General features: G+C 34.6%; 1 protein-coding gene across 6 annotated transcripts in view; it reads right to left on the bottom strand.

Annotated features, from left to right (window-relative positions):
• Positions 1-310: 310 nt before the first annotated feature.
• LCORL (ligand dependent nuclear receptor corepressor like) overlaps positions 311-27,875 on the bottom strand; it is a 157,812-nt gene continuing 130,247 nt past the window's right edge. For 2 of the 6 annotated variants that reach the window (XM_044226030.1, XM_044226031.1), the window contains exons 7-8: positions 22,239-27,058; positions 724-813 (exon numbers count right to left, since the gene is read on the bottom strand). In XM_044226030.1, the coding sequence (XP_044081965.1) occupies positions 800-813; positions 22,239-27,058 (4,834 nt within the window). In that variant the 3' untranslated portion in view covers positions 724-799. Of the gene's footprint in view, positions 814-14,926; positions 14,954-22,238; positions 27,059-27,875 lie in introns of all 6 variants that reach the window. The other 4 variants (XR_006381072.1, XM_044226034.1, XM_044226036.1 and 1 more) reach the window with 4 other exon arrangements.

Raw genomic sequence — 27,875 nt, 5'->3', positions numbered from 1 at the left:
ATTCTTGTCTGCAAGAGGCACAGCTTTGCTGAAGAGTAAACATGCAATTGTGCCACTGATCTTACAGCCCACAGATTTTATAGGTTTAAAAGTACAGAGAAAGAACTGATCAGCTCGAATTCTATGAATGAAAACATGCTACTTGATGATAAACTATGATCCATTTTTCTATACATATATAACTTTGAAAGAGATATACTTCTAAGAGATACCTTTGCCTTTTACCAGTTCGCTTCGAGGTAGTTGGTATCCACCTATTGTACAACTGTTCATGGTCAGGTCATCACAAATCTTTACAATACTAGCCTTCTAAATCACATAATGCAGTATATATTAAAACTTTTTTGTGTACAGAAATAAAACCAGGGACAATTATGTATTTAAACTTAGGGCATAGAAGATTCACAAAATACCATTAAAAAGAGAAACATCAAAATCCATTTGTACTGTAAAATTCCACAATGGTCTGGTGTAAAATGTGAAAAAACATACAAAGAATTATAATCAAAATGATTAATGCTAATTGAATTGATATAAAGATATCACAGGACTAGAAATATTTCAAGATCAAATGATAAATGCAGAAAGAATACTGATGTACAAAATAAGGATAGTGCAAGAAGAACCGCAATCTATTTCTCTTCACTTTTGAGATTTTGGTTATGAACTGTACAGCTCGCTAGAGATGCTGCTGTCAAATTCAGATTCCATTCAATGGGACGATTAAGGCACATCTTAATGGGGCTCAAAGGGCAACTTGCTGTATTCCCATCGGACAAATTCAGTTTCTCATCAGTTTTCATTTGTAGCATGCTGGAAAAGAAGTGTAAATCCATTTTAGTTTTACTTTAACTTCAAAGAAATTATCAACCTTGTAAAAGAAAATTCAGTCATTTTTATTGTTTGGACCTCTAACCAGAGTAGATAGGGCATTTTAGTACCCTGAAAGTACAGGAGTTTTATTCTGTTTCTCAGCTCCAGCCTCCTTACTGAACTGAATACATTACACATAGCCAGGTACTTAAGATGTCACCCAGATAGGGATGGACAAAAACTAGTATGCTAAAAAAAAATTAGTATACTCATGACATTTAACCTACTGAACTTGGCAGGATTCAAACCTTTTCATTTGTCCTTTAACTCATCAGGATCAGAGCCACTTTGAGACAAGAAGGAAGTAAGCTTTGTTTGAAAGTCTACCGTGTTCTAGGCACATTCACTTGTATTATCTCACTTAAATTTCCTAACAACCAAGCAAAGTTGGTATACTTATCCTCATGATAAATAAGAAAAGTGAGTCTCAGACTCAAGGACAAATATGTCTGAAGTTACACAGTCACCCAACGAATCTGAATATGGTCCTTCCTCTTTCCCTTATGCTTGTCTACTAGCTTTCTGATGGGAGTCTTTAGGAACAGAAACGAGAATCCAAAGGGTAGCTAGTCCACATGTAATGGACATGTAGTCCCGAATCTTAATATTTATGATAGCCCATTCACATTTTCAGATATGAATCCTTATGTTTATAAACTAATAGCTTTCTATATGGTAACTTATTTGATGCTTAACTGATTAGTTTGGTTGGACTACATCATTCCTAACCTATCTCCAACCACAGGTCTAGGATTCTTTCTATTAGTGAAGAGGAAATAGCTGTGTAGTATTTAAGTAACTTGTTACAAGTGGCAGCCACCTCCAGACCTCAGTAGCATTTTCCTGATCTTTCCTTGCAACCTCAAAAACACTCATGTGCCATTCAATAAACCAGAGAGATTTAACCTATTATGGCATATATCAATGGCTATCATGTTGCCATGATATATCATGTATAACTGAGAAACTCTAAGGCAAGCTATAAGAATACAAATATATTTATTAAGATAGCTTATCAAGTATTAATGCCAAAAGAAGATGATGGCATGAAGCAACAAATAGTGATAAAAACAATTTTTGCTAAAAAACCTGAGAGACCCCAATTTTTGCTGTTTGACAACGGTATATTCATCAGAATAATACTTTAATAACTACATTGTTCTTTTCAAGATCTTTAAAAAATTAAAGTTGCTTTTCTAGAGTTTTCTCCAAATTTGGGTACACAAACTCCAGGAGTACACAGAACTATACACATGCATGGGAAGAAAATTTCAGTTTTAAAAGAACTGTATGTTAGTACCAATACACAGATTGACATACTTAATTCATAAATACACACTTAAAAGTTGTTGGTATGCAAAGTTTGGGTCTACTGGTCTATGAAATACTAAGAGTAGAAGAATATAGCTATCTTCAAGTGCTAGAAACAGAAGCATTAGAATGACAGAGCTAGAAGGGACTTTTCTAGACACCACCTAACCACCCCTTTTTTAAGATGAGGAAACTAGAGTATAGGAAAATAGAAAAATAAACTTCTCTTTTTCACAGTGTTCTAACCAGATGTATGTGGACTAATATAAGAATCTGGATCTCTTAGTAATCTAGTAATAACCAAAGCACTTTTCAATTCCATTTTCTGTACCAAATTATTTAACATTGAGTATCCACTAGAAAGCACCTCGGAGGTACAAAGATGAGGAAGTGTATACAGTGCATGCTTTCAAAGAATTTGCAATCTGGAAGAATTTTTAACAAATAATCCTTTATATTTAGAAATTTAAAAATTGTAGGTTTAATGTCAGGAATTTGTGGTACAATCATACACATATGTACCAAGTGAAAGATTAATAAATACTCAACACTTTTTTCTTTTTTTTTTTTTAATTTAATCTCTACACACAGTATGGGACTCGAACTCATGATCACAAGATGAAGAGTCCCATCCTCTACTGACAAAGCTAGCCAGGTGCCCCTTCAAATTTTTTTGATGTACTTTTTAAACTTTTTGTTTTGTATGTTTTAAAAATGAAAGTTGAATATTCTTGTATGTGTCTATATATTTAACTGTATCTATAGGGCTGGTAATCTATAGGGTTGATATCTAGGAGTAAGATAAACTGAGTCACAGGATGCTTTTAAAATTTTGATAGATATTACCAAAATATCCTTCACAGACTATGTACCATTTTACACTCTTGCCAACAGTGTATGAGCATGTCTATCTTTCCTCATTTACTTACCAATGATGTATATATAATAAAACTTAAAGATCTTTGAGGAAAATGATAGGTTAAAAAATGGTACGTCATTGTTTAATTTGCGTTTCTCTTATAAGGACTGTTCAACTTATTTTCATACTGATATGTAGTTAAGATTGGTCCTCTGTTCTATGTGATTTACAATCTCACTCCTCCCTACATGGCCTAGTTCATTAGTCTTTATATCTGCTTATGGTGATTTTGTCATGAATCCATTCTAAATTTTAGATCATCAAATTTATCAGTCTTTTGTTCCATGGCTTCTTTGCCTTACATATGATTAGAAAGTTGAAGCAGCACATTTAAACCATCAGATCAAGTGGATTTAGATATCCATACCAAGGATTCTACTGAAATCTCAATGACACTGTATAAAGAACTGGGGAAAGGAACAGAAAGACCTGGGTCCTAGTTCTGAGAATATCATTCATTAGCCTTATGATCTCAGACAAGTAAACGTAGCCTCTTTCATTCTCATTTTCTCATCTTTAAAAAAAAAAAAAGTTGAGGGGCGTCTGGGGGACTCAGTGAGTTAAGCATCTGACTCTTGATTTTGACTCAGGTCATGATCTCAGGGTCATAAGACTGAGCCCTGCGGTGGATTCTGTGCTAGGCGTGGAGCCTGCTTGAGATTCTCTCTCTCTTAAAAAAATGAAATATCATCCTGTTTACCGTTGTATTTCTAAATGATCTCATGAGAGCCACTTAACAGAAGTTAAAAACCATATGGAGCTATATACAAATGCAAAGGTTTAATTTAACACCATGTCTTTTGGTGAATGGGGGACAAAACTGGAAGAGAGGTACTCACCCTAAGCCCTCTAATATCAAACTAGCCACCTAGACAGATGGTAGTTGAGGAGTGAATGAGGACAAGGAAGGGGCACCTGAAATGATCATCTAGACATAGAAGTCTGTTTTCAGTACTGCTGTAATTTCATTCACCCTAAGGTAGAACCTCTCTCCAGCATGTGAATAGAGGTTTACAAGAATATGTACATTTGGGAAGCATAAAAAATGAAAATCTTTTGTGGGTCATGGAAATTCAAACAGTTATACTGTGTGGTTTAAATTAATGAATACTGGGGCGCCTGGGTAGCTTAGACAGTTACGTGGCCAACTCTTGATTTTGGCTTAGGTCATGATCTCAGGGTCTTGAGATCAAGCCCCAAACTCCATCAGGCTCAGTGCTTGGCACCGAGTCTGCTTAAGATTCTCTCTCCCCCTCTCTGCAGCTCATGTGTGAGCTCTCTAATACATAAAATCTTTTAAAAATATTTTAAAAAATGTTTACTGATAATGCTAACAAAAATTTTTTAATATATCTAGCTGTAATAATTCACACTTGTTTTACTTATTACTAGAGATATGGGATAGTTCATTTCTGTTATACAGACAATAAACTTTAATGTAAGCCAGCCAAATCACAGGAAACAAATTTTAGTGTGAACAAGATAGGTCTGAAAATATCATTTCTAGAGCAGTTGCTACATGCCAGGTACTACGCTAAAAACCTGACAATATTGCATTCAATTCCAAAAACTACCACTGAGGCTCAAAGAAGTAAAATGATGCATTCAGGTTCATTCAACTAAGTGCAAGCTTAGAGTCTAAGATCTATTACTCTATCCTGCATACTAGTTCTTGGGTTATAATTCTGTCATGATTCTCCCTTTGTTAATACCCATTTATTTCTTCAGAATACTTAACATATGGTAAGTGTCTGGTCTACAAATTTCAGACAGACATTCTGAAAGACTACAGTCATAACTGTATCAAGTAAGTTATATATGTAGAGCATGAAGTTTCCTCATATTTAACTAAATTAGTAGTAGTCAGTCATACCTTTCAATTTCTCAAGATAAAGGAAGAAAGTATGTTAGGGCACAGACATGTTTTTGAGAGCTACCATAGCTTTTTTTTTTTTTTTTCTTAAGGTTTATTTTAGAGAGAGAGAGCAGTGGGGAGGGCTGGAGGGAGAGGGAGGGGTAGACAGAATCTCAAGCAGACTCCCCACTGATCATGGAGCGCCATGCAAGGGCTCAATCCCATGATCCTGAGATCATGACCTGAGCTGAAATCAAGAGTTGGATGCCCAACCGACTGAGTCACCCAGCACCCCTACCATAAGAGTAGTATTTAGGTTAAAGGTTTTAAGAAACATAAGTTTATCTTTTCAAAGGAAGAAAAGTCAGCTTTATGTGTGGATAAACTGAAATCTGGTATAGGATTTAGAATGTGAATATTTACCATAAAGTACCCAAAACTAACGAATTTGAACTAATCTAACTCAAATTCTGAATGACTGGTTTATTTCTTCTGGCAACGGTGTCATCTTATGTTGTGAAAATTTACTGAATAGCTATTATAGCTATACCCTTGAGCTTGATTCTCCACAAATCTATCCAAACACCACGAGGGTTGTTAAATGTGTAAACTAGATCAAAGAACATTTATGAAGGCAACAAGTGGTATTCTCATGGTTCTGATATAGTGAGAAGTTATAAAAAATGATACTGTTCCACTGGATTCTAAACTGGCTAATTCCAGGGTTCTCAGAGGCCAATATCAAGGACTTTGCCGCCCCTCAATGTGTTTCAGTTTTATGAGGAGCTAGTATGTGTCCATCAGCCAGGTCTGCTGGTTACTGAAGGTAGTTTTCTTCCCTCAAACCCTTAACCAATACCTACCTAATATATTTAGAATACAAAATACTGTGATGGTGTCTGTCTTCAAGGGTTTTGCAGCTTATAAGGAGGCAGAAAGGAAAGTTTTCATAATTACCAAAATAAATGCATTTATTTTATTTTGAAGAGATATAGAAGAGGTAAGACTAAGGGATTACAGAGAAGGGAAATTAATCCCAGCAGTTGGGAAGCTGGGAAAAAATACTGAAATAGGACTAAAATAAATCATTTACTAAAGGATTTTAGTAAATTGGGACAGAGCGAAGCTTCGTAGAACCTAAGATTAAATCACTCACCTGCTAAGTGTACATTCCTTAACCTCTAGCCTTCAATTTAACTAGAGCATAAGATAACGAGAATATCCAATCTCTAACCTTAATCTCTAATCTTCAATTTAACTGGAAAATGAAGATAATGAGAATATCCACCTCTTAAGGGCAATGTGATTATTGCATGAGTTTATGTAAACAAAGCAGTTGGTATAGAGAATACATGTAAAATGCCTGGCTGGACACTGGACTCAATAAATGTTAATATCAGTACTACTAACAAAAAGTCAAAAGGTACATATGTGGGGATAAAGGATGTCTGATATGTGTATGCTTCGTTTTTGTAATAGTACAACCATTTAATTTTAAATCTTTGGGCTTAAAGGGAAGGCAGGTTCAAATGAAAGAGCCATAGGGATATAGCCAGTTAAACATGTTTTACTAGGAGAACATGAAGTCTAACATAAATCTTTTCTCTTGCTGGCAAACCCTGTAAGAGTTAGGTTGTACCGTTTTTTTGTTTTTTGTTTTGAAACAATTTATCTCAAGAGAAAAATTTCTCTTTGGTAAGATACTGGTGACTTTAAGAGCCCTGGCAGATTAAGTGGTAGACTTTATTTATTTATTTTAAAAGATTTTATTTATTTAGTTATTTGACAGACAGAGATCACAAGTAGGCAGAGGCAGGCAGAGAGAGAGAGGGGGGGAAGCAGGCTCCCCGCCAAGCAGAGAGCCCGATGTGGGGCTCGATCCTAGGACCCTGAGATCATGACCTGAGCAGAAGGCAGAGGCTTTGATCCACTGAGCCACCCAGGTGCCCAAGTGGTAGATTTTAAATCAGACATTTTTTCCTGACTTGCTTTTGATCATTTGATGTGGTTATTTGAAGGAACAGAGGAACCCAGTGGTTAAGAGTAAGACTTTGAAGTCTCATATTCTTGGATTAGAATCTCAGATTTATAGTTTACTCCAAATGATTTTAGGAGAACTACTTTTTTAATATAAAGATTGCATAGTATGTGCTTAACTAGTAAGTGCTATCATGATTATTAGAGCAAACCATAATTGGAGATTCACAAGAAAACATCTAGAAGAAAAAGACTAGCTTCCCCTAAGAAGTAGGATATCTACCTGAATTTTTAGTTGAATGGAATGAAGGAAATTACGGTCTGATTAAAGGCACAAAACCAATTCTCTTTAGAAATCAATGAACACAGTTTGTACCACTATGTAATTTAGAAGTGATTGTTGGCCATGTAGGGACAAAAAGAATTTACCTGAATTTCTTAATTAACTTGTATATTAAATTAGTATAACACAACTGTGCCTAAAGCAGTATCTTAAATATAATAGATATTCAGATATTCAATAAACACAAATGTGACTCACATACATTTATAAAAATAAAATGGGAAATTTTAGTACTAAATTAATTAAGAGCACTTAGCAAGTTGTTGATCTGAAATAGTGTCAACCAACTGACTGTGAAAGACTGCAGAACCCAACACAACTTAGAATGATTTTAGATCCTGTTCCCATCTGCCTTCTGAGGAACTTAACAATGATCATAATCAACGATCCCTTCCTTTTTTTTTTTTTTTTTAACTTTGCCATCTGTGGAAGATTAATTGGATTCACAGTCCAAATTCTTCATCTCTCCCTATAACTATCGCCTTCCCTATTATTTTGCAATGTCCTCGCATTCTGGCCTCACCTATGTGACTTGCTTTGGCCAAAAGGATGTGAGTAAGTATGAACTGTAAATTGGTGGAGGCCAGTGTAAGCTGAAGCTTGAGAAACTACTTGGGCATTTATGTCCCCTCATATATCTCTGCTTTTGCCATAAGAACAAAGCCTGGGCTGGCCTGCTGGATGGATGTGAGATGTGGAGTGAGGCTAAGCTGTCCCACCTGATAGCCAGCTAATACATGTGAGGGAACCCAACCAAAGTCAAAAGAACCTCTTAGCCTTATTTGCCAGTCAGGATACATGATTGAAACAAGTGCTTATTTACTTAAGGGAGTAAGTTTTGGAGTGGTCTGTAATGTAGCACTGTTGTGACAACAGATAAATACTAGAACATGCCTTCTCCTCACCATGATGTTTAAACAAGTGCAAGGTCTCTCATGCCTTAAACAAAACTTCACTCAATCTTTTATTCTCCTCAAAATAACATTTTTAGAGCTAGATTACTTTAATGAGTTATCACCATTTTCTTATCTCTTAACCTACTCCAAATCTGGTTTCCAGGTCTTTCATTCCATGAAAACAGCACTTACTAAAGTCACCAATGAATTGATAAGTCTAATGAATGATATTTAATTTTCAACTTTTTTGCCTTCCTAAGAACATTAAACTATTGGTCATTTCCTTTGCTATAGACTGAACTGTGTACCTCTCTGTTTCATTATGTCAAGTTCCTAACCCCCTATTACCAAGAGATATAGGGCCTTTAAGAGGTAATGAAATTAAATAAGGTTACAGGGTAGAGCCGTAATCTGATGGTCTTGTTGTCCCCATAAAAAGAGAAGTCACCAGAGAGTGGGAGGGTTTGCAAACCAGCAATAGAAACCTCACCAGAAACTGAACCCTCCAGACCTGGGTCTTGGACTTTCCAGCCGCCAGAACTGAGAAAACAAATCTGTCATTAACTCATGCAGTTATCAGTGTTTTGTGATGGCAGCCTGAGAAGAGTAAACCTCTTTCTTGAAACTCACATTTTTTTGCTTTTCAGACAAAACATTCTACTGGCTTTCTTCTTCTTCCCTTTACTGCAAGTCATCCTCCTCTTAGAATTTCTCATGGCTAAGTCCCAGACTTCCTTTTCTTCTTCTATAACCTTTCTTTAGGTGCTCAGTTTCAGTTATCAATGATATCTCAGACATCTCAAATCCTCCAACTGCTCACACATTACTTCTTCAGAAAGGATTTCCCTGAGTACTCAACCTAAAGTAACTATCAAGAGAAACTCTTAAGATCATCTAATATCATTGATACGGAACTTACAATTGCTTATATTTTTCCTGGCTCCCATTAAAATACAAGCTTGATGAGAGTACAACATATTGGTCTTGTTCAACGTATTATTTCCAGCACCCTGCATATAGAAACTGGATAAATATCTGTCAAAAGAGTAAATCTAGGACTTCTCCTTTTGGCCATGAAGTAACAGGAACCAGATTTACCCACTCACTTTAAACAACTTAAAAAATAGACAAAAATATATGCAATATATATAGTAGACTCCACATCCACTTGGACCCCAGTGTGGGGCTTGAACTCACAACCCCAAGGTCAAGACCTGAGTTGAAATTGAAGAGTCAGATGCTTAACCAACGGAGCCACCCATTCGCCCCTGAAATATTTTTAAGACAATGGATAAAAGAAAGTACAGGGTGGCATTGATCCCTGAAAGAAGGGAACAAAAGAAGGAAGTCATAAAAATTGCTCTGGCTTACTGCCTGAAGAGTTTCCAATCTGCAGTATAGAAAAAGAGACCCAAAGGAGCTTGGAAATCTTCCTGAGATGAGAGGACAGTTTGTTGGTGAGGAAGACCAAAGCAGCTAGAATCTGTGGGGCAGAGCACAGGAGACACAGTTGCATAGATAGAGAACTCTAGAGATCTGCATTGGTTTCCCTTGAATCCGTAGATAAATACTGATCAGTGCTTAAATATTTTCCAAAGCTTTGAAAAAGACCACTGAAAAGGATCAGGTGGAAAATTGCTAGAGGCCATAAAGGACTGGGTATGATTTGTGTGTGTTCCCACCAGTAAAAATGGAAAGACCCCCCTAACACATATGACCGTAAGTAATTATTGGTAGTGTCTCACTACTGGGGTAAAATTAGCCCTATGGCAAGATTTTTCATCCTCAGCACCACTGACATTTGGGGCCAAGTGATTCTTTATTGTGGGTAGCTGTCTTACAAGGCTCTGTAGAATGTTTAGCAGCATCTCTGGCCTCTACCCACTAAGTGTGACAATCCAAATGTCTCTATACATCATGAAATATCCTCTTTAGGACACTTCCAGTTGAGAACCACTGTCCTAGACGAAAGGCTTTTCCAACTCTGCCTACCAATGCCCAGAAGCAAGATTTGAAAGAATAAAAAGTTTTCTCATTAAGTTAATAGTGTCTCAGAACAAGCCACAAAACATTGAAGGCATTGCAAAAACACAGAGAACAAAAAAACCTCAGCATACAAGGCAAAACTGACGACATCTAGCATCCAATCCAAAATTACCAAGCATGCAAAAAATAGGAAAATATGTTCCAAAATGAGGAGAAAAACCAATCAACAGGAACTGATAAATAACACGATTGTAAAATTAGCACACAAGAATGTTAATGTAGTTACTTTCAAGAAGCTGAGGAATGCATGAGCATGAGGAGAAGAAATATAGTAGATACAAAGAAGACTAAATTTATTTATTTTTAAAGATTTTATTTATTTATTTGAGAGAGAGAGCATAAGCAGGGAGGAGAGGGAGAAGCAGGTTCCCTGCTGAGTAGGGACCAATGTGGGGCTTGATCCTAGGACTCTGGGCTCAGGACCTGAGCTGAAGGCAGACGCTTAACCAGCTGAGCCACCCAGGTGCCCCAAAAGAGTAAATATAAGTCTCTGGAGATGAAAATAAAATTTCTGAAATGAAAATATCCTGGCTGTTACTAACAGCAGATTAGACAATACAAAGAAAATGTTATCAAACTTAAAAACACAGAAATAGCATAATCCAAAACAAAACAGAAAAAAATGAACAGGTATCAGTGATCTATGTGGCAAAATAAATGTGATTGGAATTCCAAAAAGAGAGTAGAGACAGGAGAGATAGGAACACATTTTAAGAAAATAAAGCTAAAAGTTTCCAAATGGGATAAAACCCCCCCATATCCACATAGTTCAAAAAACTCCAAAGAGAAAAATTATGAAGGCAACAATGCCAAATCCATTTATAATCAAATTTATAATCAAATTGCTGGTAACAAATGGTAAAATCTTATAAGGAACTGGGGGAAAAAAAAAAAAAAAGCCCAGTACATACAGACCAGCCAATAGAAGAATGACAGCAGACTTATCTTCAGAAGCTAGAAGGCAGTGGAGCAAGAGCTTCAAAGTACTAAAAGAAACATATGTCAAATCTGAATTTCATATCCAGCTAAAATATCTTTCAAAAATAGAAGGGGGAGGGAGTGAAATAAGAGTTTTTCAGACAAAAAGTCAGGGCTGAATGAATTAATAAACAGCAAACCCATACTACAAGAAATGCTAAAGGAAGTTATTCAGGCAGAAGTAAAACAGTATCAGATAGAAGCCCAGACTTATACAAAAGAGTGAAAAGTACCAGAAATGGAAAATTCATGGGGAAAAGAATTTTAAAATCTTTCCTATTTAAAAAATCTTTTTGAACAACTGTGCAAAGGAAAAATAGTAAGAACACATTGGGAAGATTCTAACATTTACAGATGCAAAATGTACAACAATAATAATAGCACAAAGGCTTAGAGGGAGGAATGCAAATGTACTGTAAAGTTCTTAGACTACACATGAAGCGGTGTAACATTATTTGAAGGTAGTTTCTGGTAAGTTAATGATATGTTGGATAAACTTGACAGCAAGTATTTCTTAAAAAAAACAATTAAGAGATTAAATAGAATAATAAAATGCACTCATCCAAAAGAAAGCAGAAAAAGAGAAAAATAAAGGAGTAAACAATAGATGGGACAAATATAAATAGAAAGTTGGATGGCTATTATCAAAAAGATAAGAAATAAGTGTTGGTGAAGATATGAGAAAAGGCAAAACTTGTGTACTATTAGTGGGAATATAAATTGGTATACCCCCTATAGAAAATAGTATGGATATTCCTAAAAAAAAATTAGAAATAGAAGTACTATATGATCCAGCAATTCCAGTTCTGGCTATTTATTAAAAAAGTGAAAATGGTAACTTGAAAAGATATACGCACCCTTGCCACATGTTCACTGTAGCATTATTTACAATAACCAAGATATGGAAACAACTTAAGTGTCTATCAATGGATGAATGGCTGAAGAGAATCTCTCTCTCCATCACACACACACACACATCCAGCCGTAAAAAGGAAATCTTGCCATTTGCAATAACATGAATGGACCTTGAGGGCCTTATGCTAAGTAAACTAAGTCACAGAAAGACAAATACCGGGTGACTTCACTTATATGTGGGATCTAAAAGTAACAAAAACCAACCAAGCTCACCAATACAAAAAGCAGATTGGTGGATGCTAGAGGTGGGGGCAAAATGGGTAAAGTGGCCCAATAATACAAACTTGTAATTATAAAGAAGTCATGGGGTTGTGATGTACAGCACAGTAGCTGACTATAATGAAATAATACATATTACATATTTGAAGGTTGCTAAAAGAATAGATCAAAAAGTTTTCATCACAAGAAAAAATTCTCACTATTGTGACAAATGTTAAGTAGATTTATTGTGGTGATCACATCACAATATGTACAAACACCAAATTATTATGTTGTACACCTGCAACTAAGATGTTATATGTCAATTAGAGGGAGGAATGCAATATGTCAATTACACTTCAATTAAAAAAAACTTTGGCTGACTGAAACTCAACCACCTCAAGTCAAATGAAATGAAAATGGTCTTAATATTTAAAGATTGGGTGAGAAAGCAAGTCTCAACTGTATGCTGCCTAAAAGACACTTACTTCAAAAACAGAGACATATATCTTAAGAATGAAAGTGTGGGTAAAGATATACCATGCTAAAACTAGTGAAAGGTAGGCTGGGATGACTACAGTATTATCAGACAAAAAAATGATTTCAGATCAAAGAATATTTCCAGAGATAAAGAGGTTCATTTCATATGATAAAGGAGTAAATTCCCCAGAAGTAAATAAAATTTCTAAATGTATATGAACCTAATCACAGAGTTTCAAAATACATGAAACAAAACCTGATACAACTGAAAGGATAAATAGGAAAATCTAGAACCAAAGTTGCAGATTCTAAAACCTCTCTCTCTCAAGGATAAATAGAATAAGTAGACTGAAACTCAAGAAGGATGTAAAAGTTGAATAGCACTATCAACTTGCTTAACTGACACCCAACAGCTGCAGACTACACAGTATTTTCAATAACACAGAGAACATTCATTAAAATAGATCTAGATGGACTTGAGCATTGAAAAAAACTCAATAAATTCAAAAGAATTAAAATCATGTAAAGTATATTTTATAACCATAACAGAATTAAAATAGAAATCAGTAACAGTATCTGGAAAATGCTCAAAATTTGGAAACTGACCAATATATCTCTAAGTAATCCATGGGTTAAACAAGAAGTCACAAGGGAAATATGAACATATTTCTAATTTAATGAGTGAAAACACAGCAGAGCAAAATTTGTTGGATACAGTTAAAGTAGTGTTCAGAGAGAAATTTATAACATAATGATCATATAGGTAAGGAATTAATCTTCTTTCCACTACAACCCTCTACACTCTATACCAGCAGTTCTCAAAGTGTGGTCCTTGGGTGAGCAACATAAACATCACTTGGGACCCACTCTATAACCTACTGAAACAGAAAGTGCTTGGAGCCCAACCATCTCTTTTTAAATAAGCCCTCCTGGTGATTCTGATGCACACTGAAGTTTGTATAGCATTGCTTTAAAGCAGTACACTTCTCATTTGGACCACCATAATGGTCTATGCCTTCACTCTTGCCCCCTACCATTCCTCTTCCACAAGGCAGTCAGAGAGATCCCTTAGGAAGGAGAATCTGATGATGTCATATATCTTTCCCATCCAATCTCTACTCTAAGAGTGTAGGAAGCCACTGAAGGTACATAAACCTGGCTTATGGGAATCTACATGGTCTATCTTTCATTTACCTCTCAGTCCTCACACCTGATACCATGTTCCTCCTTTCTTTTTTGACTCAAGACACACCAGTCATTGTCTTACCTGCAAAGAATACCATGCTGCAGTTTTTCCACAAGCAAGTCTTTCTTTCTAGAAGTCAGTTCTCCCCTCCCAGTTCTCTACTACTTGGCCGAGGTAATTCCTACTCACTCTTCACAGCTCAGTTCAATGGCCATTTCCTTAGAGAAGTCTTCTCCCATTTCTCTAACTTGATAAGATCTCCCTATAAGGAATTCTTATAATACCACACACTAATTAAGAACTTGTGATTTGTGTAACTATTTACTCAATGTCTGCTTCTCTTAATAAACTTGAACCATGAAGGCAGAACAATACCTGGCTTGTCCCTCATCATATCCTGTAGGTCTAACATATTGCCTGGCATACAAGAGGTTTTTTTTAAAGAATAAATTAACGGGGTCTATCTAGCTTTCTGTTTCTATGTACAGAAACAAAGTAGCAAACACATGAATTTCTAGGTTGTCTGGAATTGGAATGGGAATGGGGTTGGAAAAAGAAGTCAAGGTCTTACTAAAATTAAATAAAAACAACCAAGAAAAAACCAGCCAGAATGAAATAATTCAGACACCTACTCAGTTCTTTTTTTTTTCTCCCAGCAATTAAACAAAAGGTGAATTCAATAGACTTAACATTATAATCACAGAATGCTCAGCTCCACTGCAAACTGTTCACTACCCAGGAAAAATGAGCGGGGGTGGGGGAAGGTAGTCAGGAGAGATGAACCAAGAATTCTAAATCCCTAAGTGAAGAAATTGAGAAGAAAAAAAGAGTAGAAAAAGAGAAAAGAGAACACTTGAGGAAGGAATTTTAGATGTAAAGTACTGAAATCAATCTTCCTAACAGGTGGTAGCCACTGGTGAAGGAAGAGAAGGGTGACCCTTGGACTTACCTCAGATAGACAAAGCAGGTCTGGAGGCTGCGGGGAGAGAATAAAGATTTACAAAACAGAATAAAACTGCCACTCATGGCTCCCCCAGCACCACTCTGCTGGATAAAGATTGGTCTTGTCCCACAGAGAGAAAACAAAACAACTACAAGTCAGAAATATATTGTATTGTGTGGGAAGAGGGAGAGGACGGGGTGTTGGGAATAAACCAGATATAACAATCTATTTTTAAAACCCCCAATGACTTTCTAGCCACATACCAAAATTCTACTGATACAAACAGGTCAGCAAACTTTTTTCCACTAAAGGCCAGATAATAAGTATTTTAAACTTTGTGGGCTTTATGCAATTATTCAATTCAGCTTCAGTGGTACAAACAGCAATAGACAATACATAAGTTAGTGAACATAGAGTGTTACAATAAAACTTTACTTAAAACAGGTCATGGGCCAGGTGCACCAATTTAGAGAATTTTATGTTCTGTACTCCATATCCTCTAGTATGGAATCAACCAATTCATCTTTCTTCAAATTATACTGTACTACCAAAGTAAGAAAAATTTGACATATTTTTTATAAGTTCCCTGAGTTCCTCTGTGACTCTAATGTCTAACACAAAGCCTAGTAGATCAAAAGAAAAAGTATCCAATTTGTTGAATAAATTGGGTGGTTTTCCATGAAAGATGTGGAGCAATTAGTGAAGTAGAATACTGTGAAAAACTCAGTAATGGTTGACAAAGGAATAGGATATAAAATATCCAAGAAAAATTCAAAGAAAAAAACATCGAGACAGGAGATTACCAAAGTAGCTCTTCTATATTTTAATCAAGCATTATAGCAAGAGCTAGAAATGCTTCAAAACCTAAAACTCTTCTCCTTACTCAGTTCCTATGAAAGTTATGCTGATAGGGAAGAAAATGAATTATAAATAGAACAGATTTTTATTTAAAATTCCTGATTTCATTAGAATACTTGAAATAAAAGTTTTAACAGTTTCGCTTGTGGCACTATCAATTAGCGAAGTGGTAATATGAAGACCAAATAAAAAAGAATATGCCTATGATTTTTTTCACTTTTACATTAAAATATCTATCTTCATCCAATTCTGACCAAATTAAGATGGTGGATTAACTAAGATTAACATCAGGAGATACTGATTGATGTCATATGAAATTAAGACTTGGCAAGACATCGATCTCATATGTTTTCCTAAATTCATAAGATATTTCTCATGGTTTATAATATGTATGGTAAAGCTACCTGAATTGAGCCACTCCTCCTTTCTTAACATGAAATGAAAATCTAATATACAAAAATGAAATTTACAAAATGGACTCATCAGAATGTGATCATTTTTGACTTATAGGTATTTCCCATAGTGTTCTTTTTAATGGTGAATGTTAATAAAGCACTTACAACTTAATTTTGATTACTCTAATTTATGTCCAAGAACAAATCAAGTACATAATGTGTTTTTATAGTCATTGCATTCTTTCTGGGAATATCACAGTAAATATAAAGAAAACCTAGCAGGAAACTATACAGAGCAGTGTTTTCCAGTTATGTTCCCCAAACTGTGGGATATAAAAAGCTGTGAGATTTTATATATATTTAAACTTTGAAGAATGCTGTTTAACGTTAATGTGGCACAGTGATTCAACAAGCACAGGACTGAGCATTTCCCAAAGTTATTAGACCGGAGAACACTTTGCCCACAGAACATCTTGGAGGACTAGTGCTTTGTGGACTATACCTCTGGAATGCTTGTGTGGCGACTAGATGAAGGTGATAATGAGTCATCTAGAAATGTTTTTCTATCAAAATGAAATTTAGAAAATCATCTACTCTGTGCTTCATAGTTCTCCTATTAAGTGATAATTATGAAGCTGAATAATAGCACATGAAGAAATGCTAACTCTAAATTTTATTTAAAAATGTTGAGGGATATTCTGTGCCAACAAATTTAAAAGGAAATTTTCAGTTAGGATGCAAAAAAATGCAGTAAACCATTTATGAGCAGGACCAGAGGAGGATGCATGGTTGGTTTCAGTTGCAGGTAGCTGAAGGAGCATACCATTAATTAAAAGTCACCCATTAGTTACATATCTGTGTGAAAACCAGAATTCTGAATGGAAAAATTATACTCAGACTTTTTTGAAGATAGATGACAAAAGAAGCTGACAAACTGAACTTTTCTCAGTCAGCTCAGAATCTAATTCAAAGTATCAATTTGAATTCCAAATTTTTATGGCAAAATTTAATGTTTTAGAATGAGCACAATGAGTATAGCAACCTTAAGTCCACATTAGTTATTCTAGTTTTAAAACATCCTTAGATGTGTCCAAAGTAAGTTTTTACATCCAGATATTTATCAACTAGGAAAGGCACACATTTACTTCCATAACTGAAAAGACACTCAAAAGTTCTCAAAAGATACTCCAAAGTTCTATATTATCATTTTTCAATGGTCACTCCATTTTAGGCCATGATCACCTCAAAAATCATCTCTTGCAGTTAGTCTTTCACACACCCCATTTTGTCCTTCTCCTCAAAAATCTATACTGTGTGCTATTATTTGAAAAGATTCTTTAGAATTACACTTTATTTAGTTTCTCACTATTCATGGAATGAATTCTTGGCCTGATCTCTTTGTCCTTCTTTTATACCCACTTGGTGAACCCAATTAACCCAATTACATCTATGGGCCCACTTTTCTCCAAGCTTACATTCTGGCAGTTGAGATAAAAATCACAAAACTGTTCAACCCTGTTATTTCTTGAGATAGTACTTCATATGTTATCTATATTGCACAATACCCACCATATTACCCTTAAATTACCTCTAGACTTATAGAAAATATATCTAATATCCTCAGTATTCTGCCATGAATTTGTAAAGTGAAATGTATTCCCATATATTGTTCCCACTCTTATGTTTTAAGAGAGAAGTTTTCTTCTGGCTGAAACCATTTAAAGATGGCCATAACGTCCAATAATCAACTCTGGGTCTTCATTCCATTTTCACTGCTTGCCATCTCCTTTGTATCTTCAACCTTTCATTCTCTACTGGCTTCTCATTGACATCTAAACTTTTTTAAAAAACTAGTCTTCATTAGGCTTTCCTCTTACTATCTCCCTATCTCCTCTCCAGTCAGAGTCATTTGTTTCCTGTGCTAATTTTCTTCATCTCCTCTTCCTGCATTAACTGCATTGCCCTACCAAAACTACTCTCTCCAAAGTCATTACAATAACCTTTTGCCCTATCTGCAGTGGAAATATTTCAAAGCTTAATGAACCTCTTTTCAATAGTTTACACTGTTGTTCTATCCCTTCTTAAAACACACTTCCTTTCTACCACACTCTCCTGCCTTTCCTCTTACTTCCTGTCTACTCTCAACAGTCTCCTTTTGTGAACATTAAAAAAAAAAAAGATTTTATTTATTTTAGAGAGAGAGTGAGCAGACACACACTTGAGTGAGGGATGAGGCAGGGGGAAAAGAATCTCAAGCAGACTCCTGGTTGAGCATGGAGTCTGAGGCAGAGCTCTATCTCACAACCCTGAGATCATGACCTGAGCCAAAATCAAGAACTGGACACTTCACCACCTACGCCACCCACGTGCCCCTATGCATAATTTTTTCTTCTCTCTATCTTTGGGGCTGTGAGATCCTAGGTTCTTTCCATTTTACAGTGAACAATCCATTCCACTCTCATGGTTTCAATTATTTATGGACTCCAAAATCTTTATATCTAGCTCAGACCTCTTTTCTGAGCAACAAACCCATATTAACCAAAGCTTGATCTCTTAACAAGACAGGTTTAAACTGCATGAGTCCACTTACAGGCAGATTTTTCCCCCATAAATATACATACAGTATTGCAAATATATTTTCTCTTCCTTATGATTTTTTAATAGAATTTTCTCTAGCTTGCTTTATTATAAGAATACTGTATATAATACATATAACAGAAAATACATGTTCATTGACTGTTCATGTTATCCGTAAGGCTTCCAGTCAACAAGTTACTGCTAGTTAAGTTTTTGTGGAGTCAGAAGTTAAATGTAGATTTTTTAAATGCACAGGATATTAACACCCTTAACCTCTGCATTGTCCAAGGGTCTGTGATTGCTTCCTAAACATCTTTTCTTGGATATCCCACTCAAACTCCCAATGTCTAAAACTGCACACTTTGAATGTTCTCTTTTATCTCAGTGAACGTTACTATCATCTATCACTTAGATGTTCAAGCTCAAACCTGACATTACCCTTTATTCCTCTACTCTCTAAAATACACTGACCCTCTTAGACCTCTGTCAAATGTATCTGTCCTCCTCCATTACTGCTATTATTAGGGCTCCAAACATTTTTTTCATTAACTGATGCTGGCTCACAATTTGGGCTATGCTTACCTCAGTAGCTTTATTTTTTGCCACTTTTCTGTCCATCCCTTGCTACTTTCTTAATTCCTCTTTATGCCTTAGCTATATGAATTAAATTACTCAGTGTTCTATAATCCTGTTCTGTCACCCAAATTTTCCACATGCAGTTTGCTCTGCCTGAAATACTTCCTGACTTCTAATACTTTGGCATTCTTCAAATCTTAGATGTGACTATGTAAGAATCGTTGCCTAATTTTCTAAACCTGGGTTCAATTATCCTCCTAGGTGCTTCAACAAGCCACCTTGCTCCCCAATCATAGCACTCTACTTTGCACTGGAATTGCCTAGTCACTGTCCCCTATGAAATGATATGCTCCATGAAAACACAAACCATGACTTTAGCCATTCTACTCCCTTAATTAATGTAATTAATAATATCTCACTTAAAACATAAAATATACTCTATTTATTGAATATATACACAATGCAGGGCTTGTTTTCTTACTCGGATGGAAAGGCAACTTTCTGAACTTTCTATAGTATCAAAGAGCATATTGTAGGCATTCATTAACTATATACGGAATTAAGAATAGGATAGAATTACATTTCTTCTTTCCTTTCCATGTCTACAGTTGATACACAGCAGCAGATATGTAGTAAAGCATAAATTTTAAAACTCCTCTATGCGTTAAACTATATCTTTACTGTTAATCTTGAAATGTACAAAACAAGATATTTATGGCAGAAGAAAAATTTTCATCAATAGAAATATTCTCTAATTCATTATATACATTGCTTTATGAATTTTTCTAGAAAAGTCCTTGTTGCTAAAAATCTCTCTCAAATCTCCAGTCACTAATTGTTCTACAGTGAAGAAAAACACATATAAAACTAATAATGAATTTTAGTTTCACTTCCAAAAAGGCATTAAGAAGTATGGAATACCAAGAATAATGAGAAAAAAAAACAACAACACCTTAAGAAACATTTAAAAATCAGATAAATATAACAAATGCTGCTATAAATACAACTTTGTAAAAATAATGTCCTTGATTAAAAAAAAGAATGTTAAATAAAGAAGGAAAGTTATCAGTAAAAGATAAATAAAACTTTAAGCAGAACAGGACATAGTACTAGTAATTTTTAAAATGAGAAAAGGTGAAAAACAACTCTTACTCTGATACTACATTTTTTAAAAATATCACAAAAGAATTTTGAGACTAATTTGAAAAAGTAATAATGAGGCATCTTCCATCTTATTTTTTCAGGGTGATCTCATATTTAGTGAGGTAAAAAATCATGTTAATATAAATTTTATATTCATACCTTAGGAAGATACAATGTTTAAGAAGCTAGAAGGACAAAATATGGTTCTGCTGTAAACTACCTTTGGTAAACTCAAACAGCATGAAATGAGAATGGTAGTAAGAATTAAAAATGAAACACTGCACTTTATACAGATGTGTATATATTTTTAGGTGAATTATAATTTTTTTTTTTAATCACTATCAGGCTTCTTCTTTCTTTTTTCCTGACATGCTATTTGTTATGTTTAATTATCCTAAGGATAAGAAACAAAGAACATTGTTTTTTCAATTTGATTCATCTTTCATAATGGAAACTCTAATTTGACTAACATTAAAGTTTTAACCATCACGTTACAAAGTTAAAATTTTTTAATTAATGCATGCTAATATTACTGAAATAGATTATTTTAAAGTCATTCAATTAACCAAATGTTGGAGGCCATCACAATCATCTAACCTATTAAAACTTGAGTTTAATTATTGCTTTTAATATTTTAATATTAAACTTAATAGTTTTAGCTTTTGAAAAGGTTTTAAAAAGGTAACAAAAATAAAGCCATCGATACTTCCATAAGCCCCTAAAATACACAATGTAACAATGCAACCATACAATAAATGTCCTTAAATTTACAAATGTAACCTGGCACTCTCTCCCATCTGGGAAGTAATGAAATAAGCACTACCATATTTCTACAAATCCTGGACTGTCTAGCACCTATCAATAAGCTGAGAAGGAACTGGCGACAGTGGCAACTACACTGTTCATATACTATTTTGCTAGGGTCTGAGGGTAACAGTCTCCCTGAGGCACCAATGTCAGGCCCGCATAACTGAGTAAAGCTCATAATTACTTACTAAAGTAATTTCAGTTTACATTCTAAATTTAGCATTACCTTAACATTACTTGTATATAACTTTCTCCCTTGCTATCTCTGGAAAGAAACCCTCATCTTTATATATGTGGAATCTAGTCCAATGACTCATCTGAAAAAAACATATTCAACAAGTTTCCTTATTTATTGAAGAAAATACCTTGTTCCTTGACACTATTTAAATAAGCAGAGTCTTAAAATGGTTCCCAAAGCAGTACCAGAGGGCATAACAATTTGATGGTGAATGTGAGACTTGTATACTAAATTACTATATATGTTACAGACCTCATCAACTTAGCAATGAGACAGTCTTTATGTCTTTCCACGTGGTCTCAAAGCTATTAATTTAATAGACAATGAATACATATTATCCTGTAGTGTAGCAGTTAATTTTTAGATAGCTCCTTGGGTATATTTATCATTCACCCTGTTTTCTATATTTTATATGAGGTCAAATACAAAAACAGATAATATAACTTGTACATTAATGATATATGTTTAGGAGCTCTCTATGTCTCTACTCAATATATTTTAATTTGGTTCAAATCCTGGACACATTAAGATGTAGGGAAGTGCATGGGTATATTTAGTAGGACCTAATATCATGAGTTTCATACTAGGTGCCAAGAAATTAGGTTGTCCAAATATTTTGGAAATAAATTGAAACTAAATCAGCTGTTCCTTTTCTACCCATTGTCTCATACTTTACTCAAGGCACCTAAAATGAAACTTTAAAATTAAGTAGAGAAAAACTTACCTAGTTGGGATTTTGAATAATAGTTTGCCATTTGTCCACTGTTGCAGGACTGTCGTTTATGCCTTTTTGTTGACATTTCTGTGGTCTTCCATGGTGGTCTTTTTCTTTTGTTCAATTTGCTAAGAACATCAGAACTATCAGGATTCTTGTCATAGTTAACACATTTATTTAATTTACTATTGTCAAGTTGGCTGGGAAATTTATCGATTGAAGGACTATTTGTTTTAGCATTTTCCATTTCTTTAGACTGCTTTATAAAAGAATTTTGCCTAGCAGAATGGGATCTTAAGGTAAAGCGCTTTGATTCTTCTCTGTGAGTCTGAGGATTACTTCCACTGTCAATAGATTCAGGAGAGTAAATGATTGTATTTAGCTTAAAAGTATTTTTGTGTTCAAGATAGTTGATCTTCCTCAAAAATATTCTACAATCTTTTAAGGTTTTTGACTTCCAATTATTTGGACACACATTTCCTAGTCTTGGTCCCTTTTCAAAATCTTTTTGGCTGCAATTTGTTCCATTCTCTTTTGCTTCTGACTTAAAATTATTCTCTAAACTAGCATGTGTTTTCAAGTCAGACATTGCCACCTTTTGTTGCAAAGAGTCATCCCTGATCTCAGGTGGCAAAATAAACTGATTAGCTATTGTGTTTTTTCCTCGGAGTGGGATATCAGCATTTGTTCCCCCCTCGGTCTTACTTAAAAATTGGTTCTGGCAGAAAAATCTTAAGTTTTTCCTTTTAGAGATCCAATCAATTGTTCCATGGTTGTGCAGCTTTCCCTCTCTTTTCCACCTTTCATGTTGCAACCTCTTAAATTCAGTTCTTTTTAATCTAGCTAACGTTAAATTATTTTTCACATTTAACAGTGGAGAGCTAACCATTTTATGCAGTATATGCAACTTCCCTGCTGATTTTGAAGGAGAAGATAGTGCAAATTTTTTAAAGTGCTTTCTGAAGGGGCTGGTATTAAAATTAGAATATTTGGTCCCTAACTTAATTCCTCTAGTATTTATTACTTCCAAAGGGTTTCGAGCATTTGCTTTTCTAACTAGTGAAAGAGACTGTGTTTCTGTTGTTTGCATAAACCAGATACAGAGTTCATTCAAATCATACTTTTTCCGAAAAAGCATTTTTACAGGTGAAACTTCAAGTTCTAAAAGACAGGTTTCCAAAGGGTTTGCTATTTTGAAATTATCATTTTCAATGTGTTCTCTCTTTTTATGAGCACAATTTCCAGCTTCATCTCCACTCACTTGCACCCAAGCATTTGTTATTTGCTCAAATCTATTGTTTAATTCCTCTATTAAGGAATCGTTTGATGTAGAAGCAGCCCACCACCTGAGCAAAGGATTTGATGAAATTATTGGGTCCAAGGATACTTCAGAAATGGGTATTAATTTGTTATCTTCCAAACACATTTTTTCATTCCTTGAATTTCTGGTTGCTGGGGTACCTTTCGAAGCTATTTTTATCCTTGACTGCTTAGGTTTTTCCTTCTGACTTTTACCCTTCTGCAAATGGAGTTTATACGATTTACGGAACAGAGCATTTCTATAAATAAGTGAGCTAGAAGATGCTAATGGATGTAAGAAATGAAGAGATGGTTTTCTATCTGTAATAGAATGTCTCAAAGGTATAGTAGCAACCATACTTTTTGATCCATTCTTAAATGTGTCAGCTTTGGTGTGCCCTGTATCCATCTTATTGCATTGGTGATCACACTTTTCTTCAGCCAGATTTCTTTCTAATATATTTTCTTGTTCTAAAGGAGGTAAGCAGCTGCTAATACTTACTTCTCTCTCCTGAGGTGAAACTCTATTAATAGTCACAGATATGCCAGAGATTTTCACTTTTGCAGGTCTACCAGGCTTCCTAATTATAGCAAAAGGCTTCTGAGTTGGTCGAATAATGTTCTTGGAAGGTTGAGGTATCACAGACTTGTTCTTGATAGGCCTAACATATTCAAAGCCAGACCCCAAGACCTCACTTTCAGTAGTTAAACTTGAAACAGCCCTTCTTTCACCTGCATCAATTTTGTATTCTTTAATATTTCGGAGACTGTTACTTTCAGTTGGAATATCAGCAACATTATTGCTGAAAGATAACACATTGCTTATGTTTACCGTTCCTTCAGAAACATGCCTTCTAGTTCTTCTTGACCTTCCATAAATAACAGTTACGGTAATACTCTTTTTATAAATACCTTCTCCTACTTCTGATAGGAGAGACTCTGGACTTTTCTTTCCAGCACTAGAAGACTCATTTTGGCAAATGGTGATGTCTGTTTGATTAGTTTTAGGTTTTGGTGGTCTTCCAATTGGCCGCTTAATTTGTTTCACAACCTGGGGACCTATTTTTTTAGGTCTACCTGGTTTCCGTTTAAAAGATGAATCAATACCATTGCTTGGATTTTCCTTAGGTTCATCTTGTGGCTTATCACTATTCATACCATCTATAAACATTGCAGGGGATTCTGTAGTTTCTTTTGCACAATTAAATTTGTTTAGTTCTCCCTGTAGAGTGTCACTATCATTAAGATTAGAACTATCCTTTTCAAAGTTAGCATTTGGGACATTCTTATTTGTCATTGTTTTTTTTTCAATTACATGATGAGTTAGATATTTTTCAGAAGGAAGTTCAATATTTGACTTGGAAGTACCAACTGAAGTTAAAGTGTATTTGACTCCTTCACTGCTTTTAACCTCAGATAAAAACATAAGTTTGATAGGACTAGAATAGCTGGAAAAAGGAGAGCTTTCAATGGCTTCATATTTTGCTGACACACTTTGAACACTGGAAATCAAGCTACTTGTATCCAAAACAGATGTCTTTTCCAGATTATCAAGTCTTTTGCTATTCAAATCTATTGTAGGAATATGATTGCTTTTGATATTGCTGGTTGCTACCACAGATTTTGACAAACTCTGCTCTTTGCATGCCATTCTGCTTACAGTAAGAGTCACATTTCTACCTGCAGTTTGATCTTTACCATTAACTTCTATCAATTTCTTGGATGCCTTGCATCCTTCAGATAATGAGCGATTATTCAAAGACTTCTGGGCCATATTTATTGTGTCTTCCAAACGCTCCACAACAACTTGTAAATTAGAATTCATTGCAATTTTGTTTAGATCTATATTGTGTGAGCTTTCGAGTTGAATATTTTTCATAGGATCTTTTTTTTTTGTAGATTCAGAAACTTTTTTGGCCTTAGGGGATTTTTTGAAAACATAATTATTTGTTACATATATAGAATACCACCCTGGGGGCACAATATTTCGTTTAGTTCTGCTCAAAAGTTGAGAAACATCACTTTTCAAAGGAGCTTGAGTATTCTCCAGGTTGGGGTTTTCCTTGTGATTTTGCAAAAGTTTTTTTCCACCTGCAGATTTCTCCTGTGATTTTCTTATGCTCATTTTCTCAGGGAAAGTTGTTTTAAAGCTTTCTGAAAATGCATCAAAAGCCAAGTTAGTTTCTAAACTATGAAGAGGTAGTTGTAATGACTGTAATGCACAATCTGGTGAAAATGATGTTTCTGTATGATTATTATCTTGCCGGTTTTTAGAATTTTGTAAAGACCCTTGGCAATGATAGAATTCTTCTTTGTCCATGGAAAATATCTCATCATTGCGTGTTAACTTCCTTGAATTTTTTTCAGTGTATTTTTTTCTTACAAAATTTTCATCAAGACTAGCAAGTTCTCTTTTTATTTGTAAAGACTGCCTTCTAAACATGGGGGAATCAGGAGAGCTGTGCATTGAAAATAAGGTTTCTTGACGCTTTCGAAATCTTGTCTGAATAATTTTATTTTCTACCTTTTTATCATGTTGACTCAGCAGTTCCATGAAACTGTAATCACTGGCCTTGGCATTATGCAAGAGTGAGGATATTAAATCCCTCAATTTTAAATCATTATCTGTACTACAATCACTGCTAGATAATTTTATAAAGCTTGTCACATCTGTAGCTTCTATTGATTTTAATTTTTCATTAATACGATCCATTAAATCTTGAAATATTACAGTAGTTTCATCTTTTTCATGATTTGCAGTACAATTATCACTGTCTTCCAGGAGCAAATAATCGGAGTTACTGGGTTTTTTAGTTTTATGTACTTTACCTTCGGGTTCGCCCTTGTCACTGTTTATTTCTGCTGGTGTGAGAGATGGAGGCTGGTTAATGTTTATTTCAAGTCTGTTATTTTCTAAGGCTGAAAGCTCTGGGACGACATCTTTCAATTTTTCAAATCCTTCAGTCTGTACAGGTGATAACGGTGGAGGTGACGGACTTCGAGATCTACAAACATCCTTAAGACTGACTGAAACATCGCATACTTCCCTTGATGAAAGAGGAGCATGAAAGGTTGATTTTGTATTGTGAATGTTTGGTAACAGTCCAGAACAGCACCTGTGAGAATTATAACTGTTTGCAATTCCTCTATTCACTACTGTCTTAATGTGTTCAATAGTTACAGTTTGGCAAGATAAACAATGTAAATCTTTAATACAGACTGGCAGAGGCACAAAACCAGGGCTTTGTCTTTCATTTTGTAAATACCCTCTTTCTGCCAGCCTATATTCACAACTACAGAATAGACCATGTAAATCATCTTCAATTAGGGGCTTTTGAGATTCTGAAGACACAGTATATGATGTATTACAATAGCAAAGAGAAGCAGTATTCTGCTCTTGGACTAGAAATTTCAACATGGCCAAAACTTGTTGCTGGTGATGTATGCACAAAGATTCCAAAACTTTGCTTAATGCTGATTTTCCTTTTTCCATTTTAGTAGCTTCCTCTGATTTTGCATCAACAGTTGAACTAAAAATAAAAATCAAACAAAAAATGAATTACAGCAAAAATACCAGTATTATAAGGAGTTATAATTTTAACAGAGTTTGAACAAAAGAAGTTTTGGTATTGCTGGACTCCTAACTCCTATAGAGCTGCAATAATGACATCTTGATTATTGTTCAGCAAAAATATAATGAAGCACTGGTGATAATTAATTTCCTATGGCAAGTAGAATAGTCAAAGAAAAGCCCTAGTTTTGTGATATAAAACCTGATTATAGATAATTATAATAATAATATAGATTATATTTATATCAAATATAAATATGATTATATTTATAGATTGCTAATGTTTAGTGCTTTGGATGTATTAAGAATATTTAATGGAAAGTGCTTCAGAAAGTTATTTTTGAAAGTAGATATTTTATAAGTTATTTTGATAATTATCATCCAAATTAGTGCAAATAAGAAAAATAAGATATAGGAGAAAATCTTATCTTTAAGATAGATATTTTTTCAAGGAAGTGAAAATAAAAATTATTAATAAAAGAAAGTTTTGTATACTCACAAGGAAAATTAAGGAATTTAGACTTCATATAAATAACAGTATCTTTTCTAAGATTAAGCTGCAGGCATTTTAACCTAATAATAAAAAATTTAAGCTATTTAAAAATAAAATCTATTTTTAATTGATTTTAAATACTAAAGTAACTACATGAAGACTAAAGGCATTACTTACCTAATTATTTAATTTCAAATGCTGGAAAATGTCCTACTGAAGACTAACATACATCTAATTTTAACTAATACCCAGGATTACTTAGTAACCAAGGCAGAAGTCTACA

The sequence above is a fragment of the Neovison vison genome, chromosome 11 (assembly GCF_020171115.1).
Source record: "Neovison vison isolate M4711 chromosome 11, ASM_NN_V1, whole genome shotgun sequence".
Lineage (NCBI taxonomy): Eukaryota > Metazoa > Chordata > Mammalia > Carnivora > Mustelidae > Neogale > Neogale vison.
Note: the sequence above shows the minus strand (reverse complement) of the source record. Positions and strands in the feature narration are given on the sequence as shown.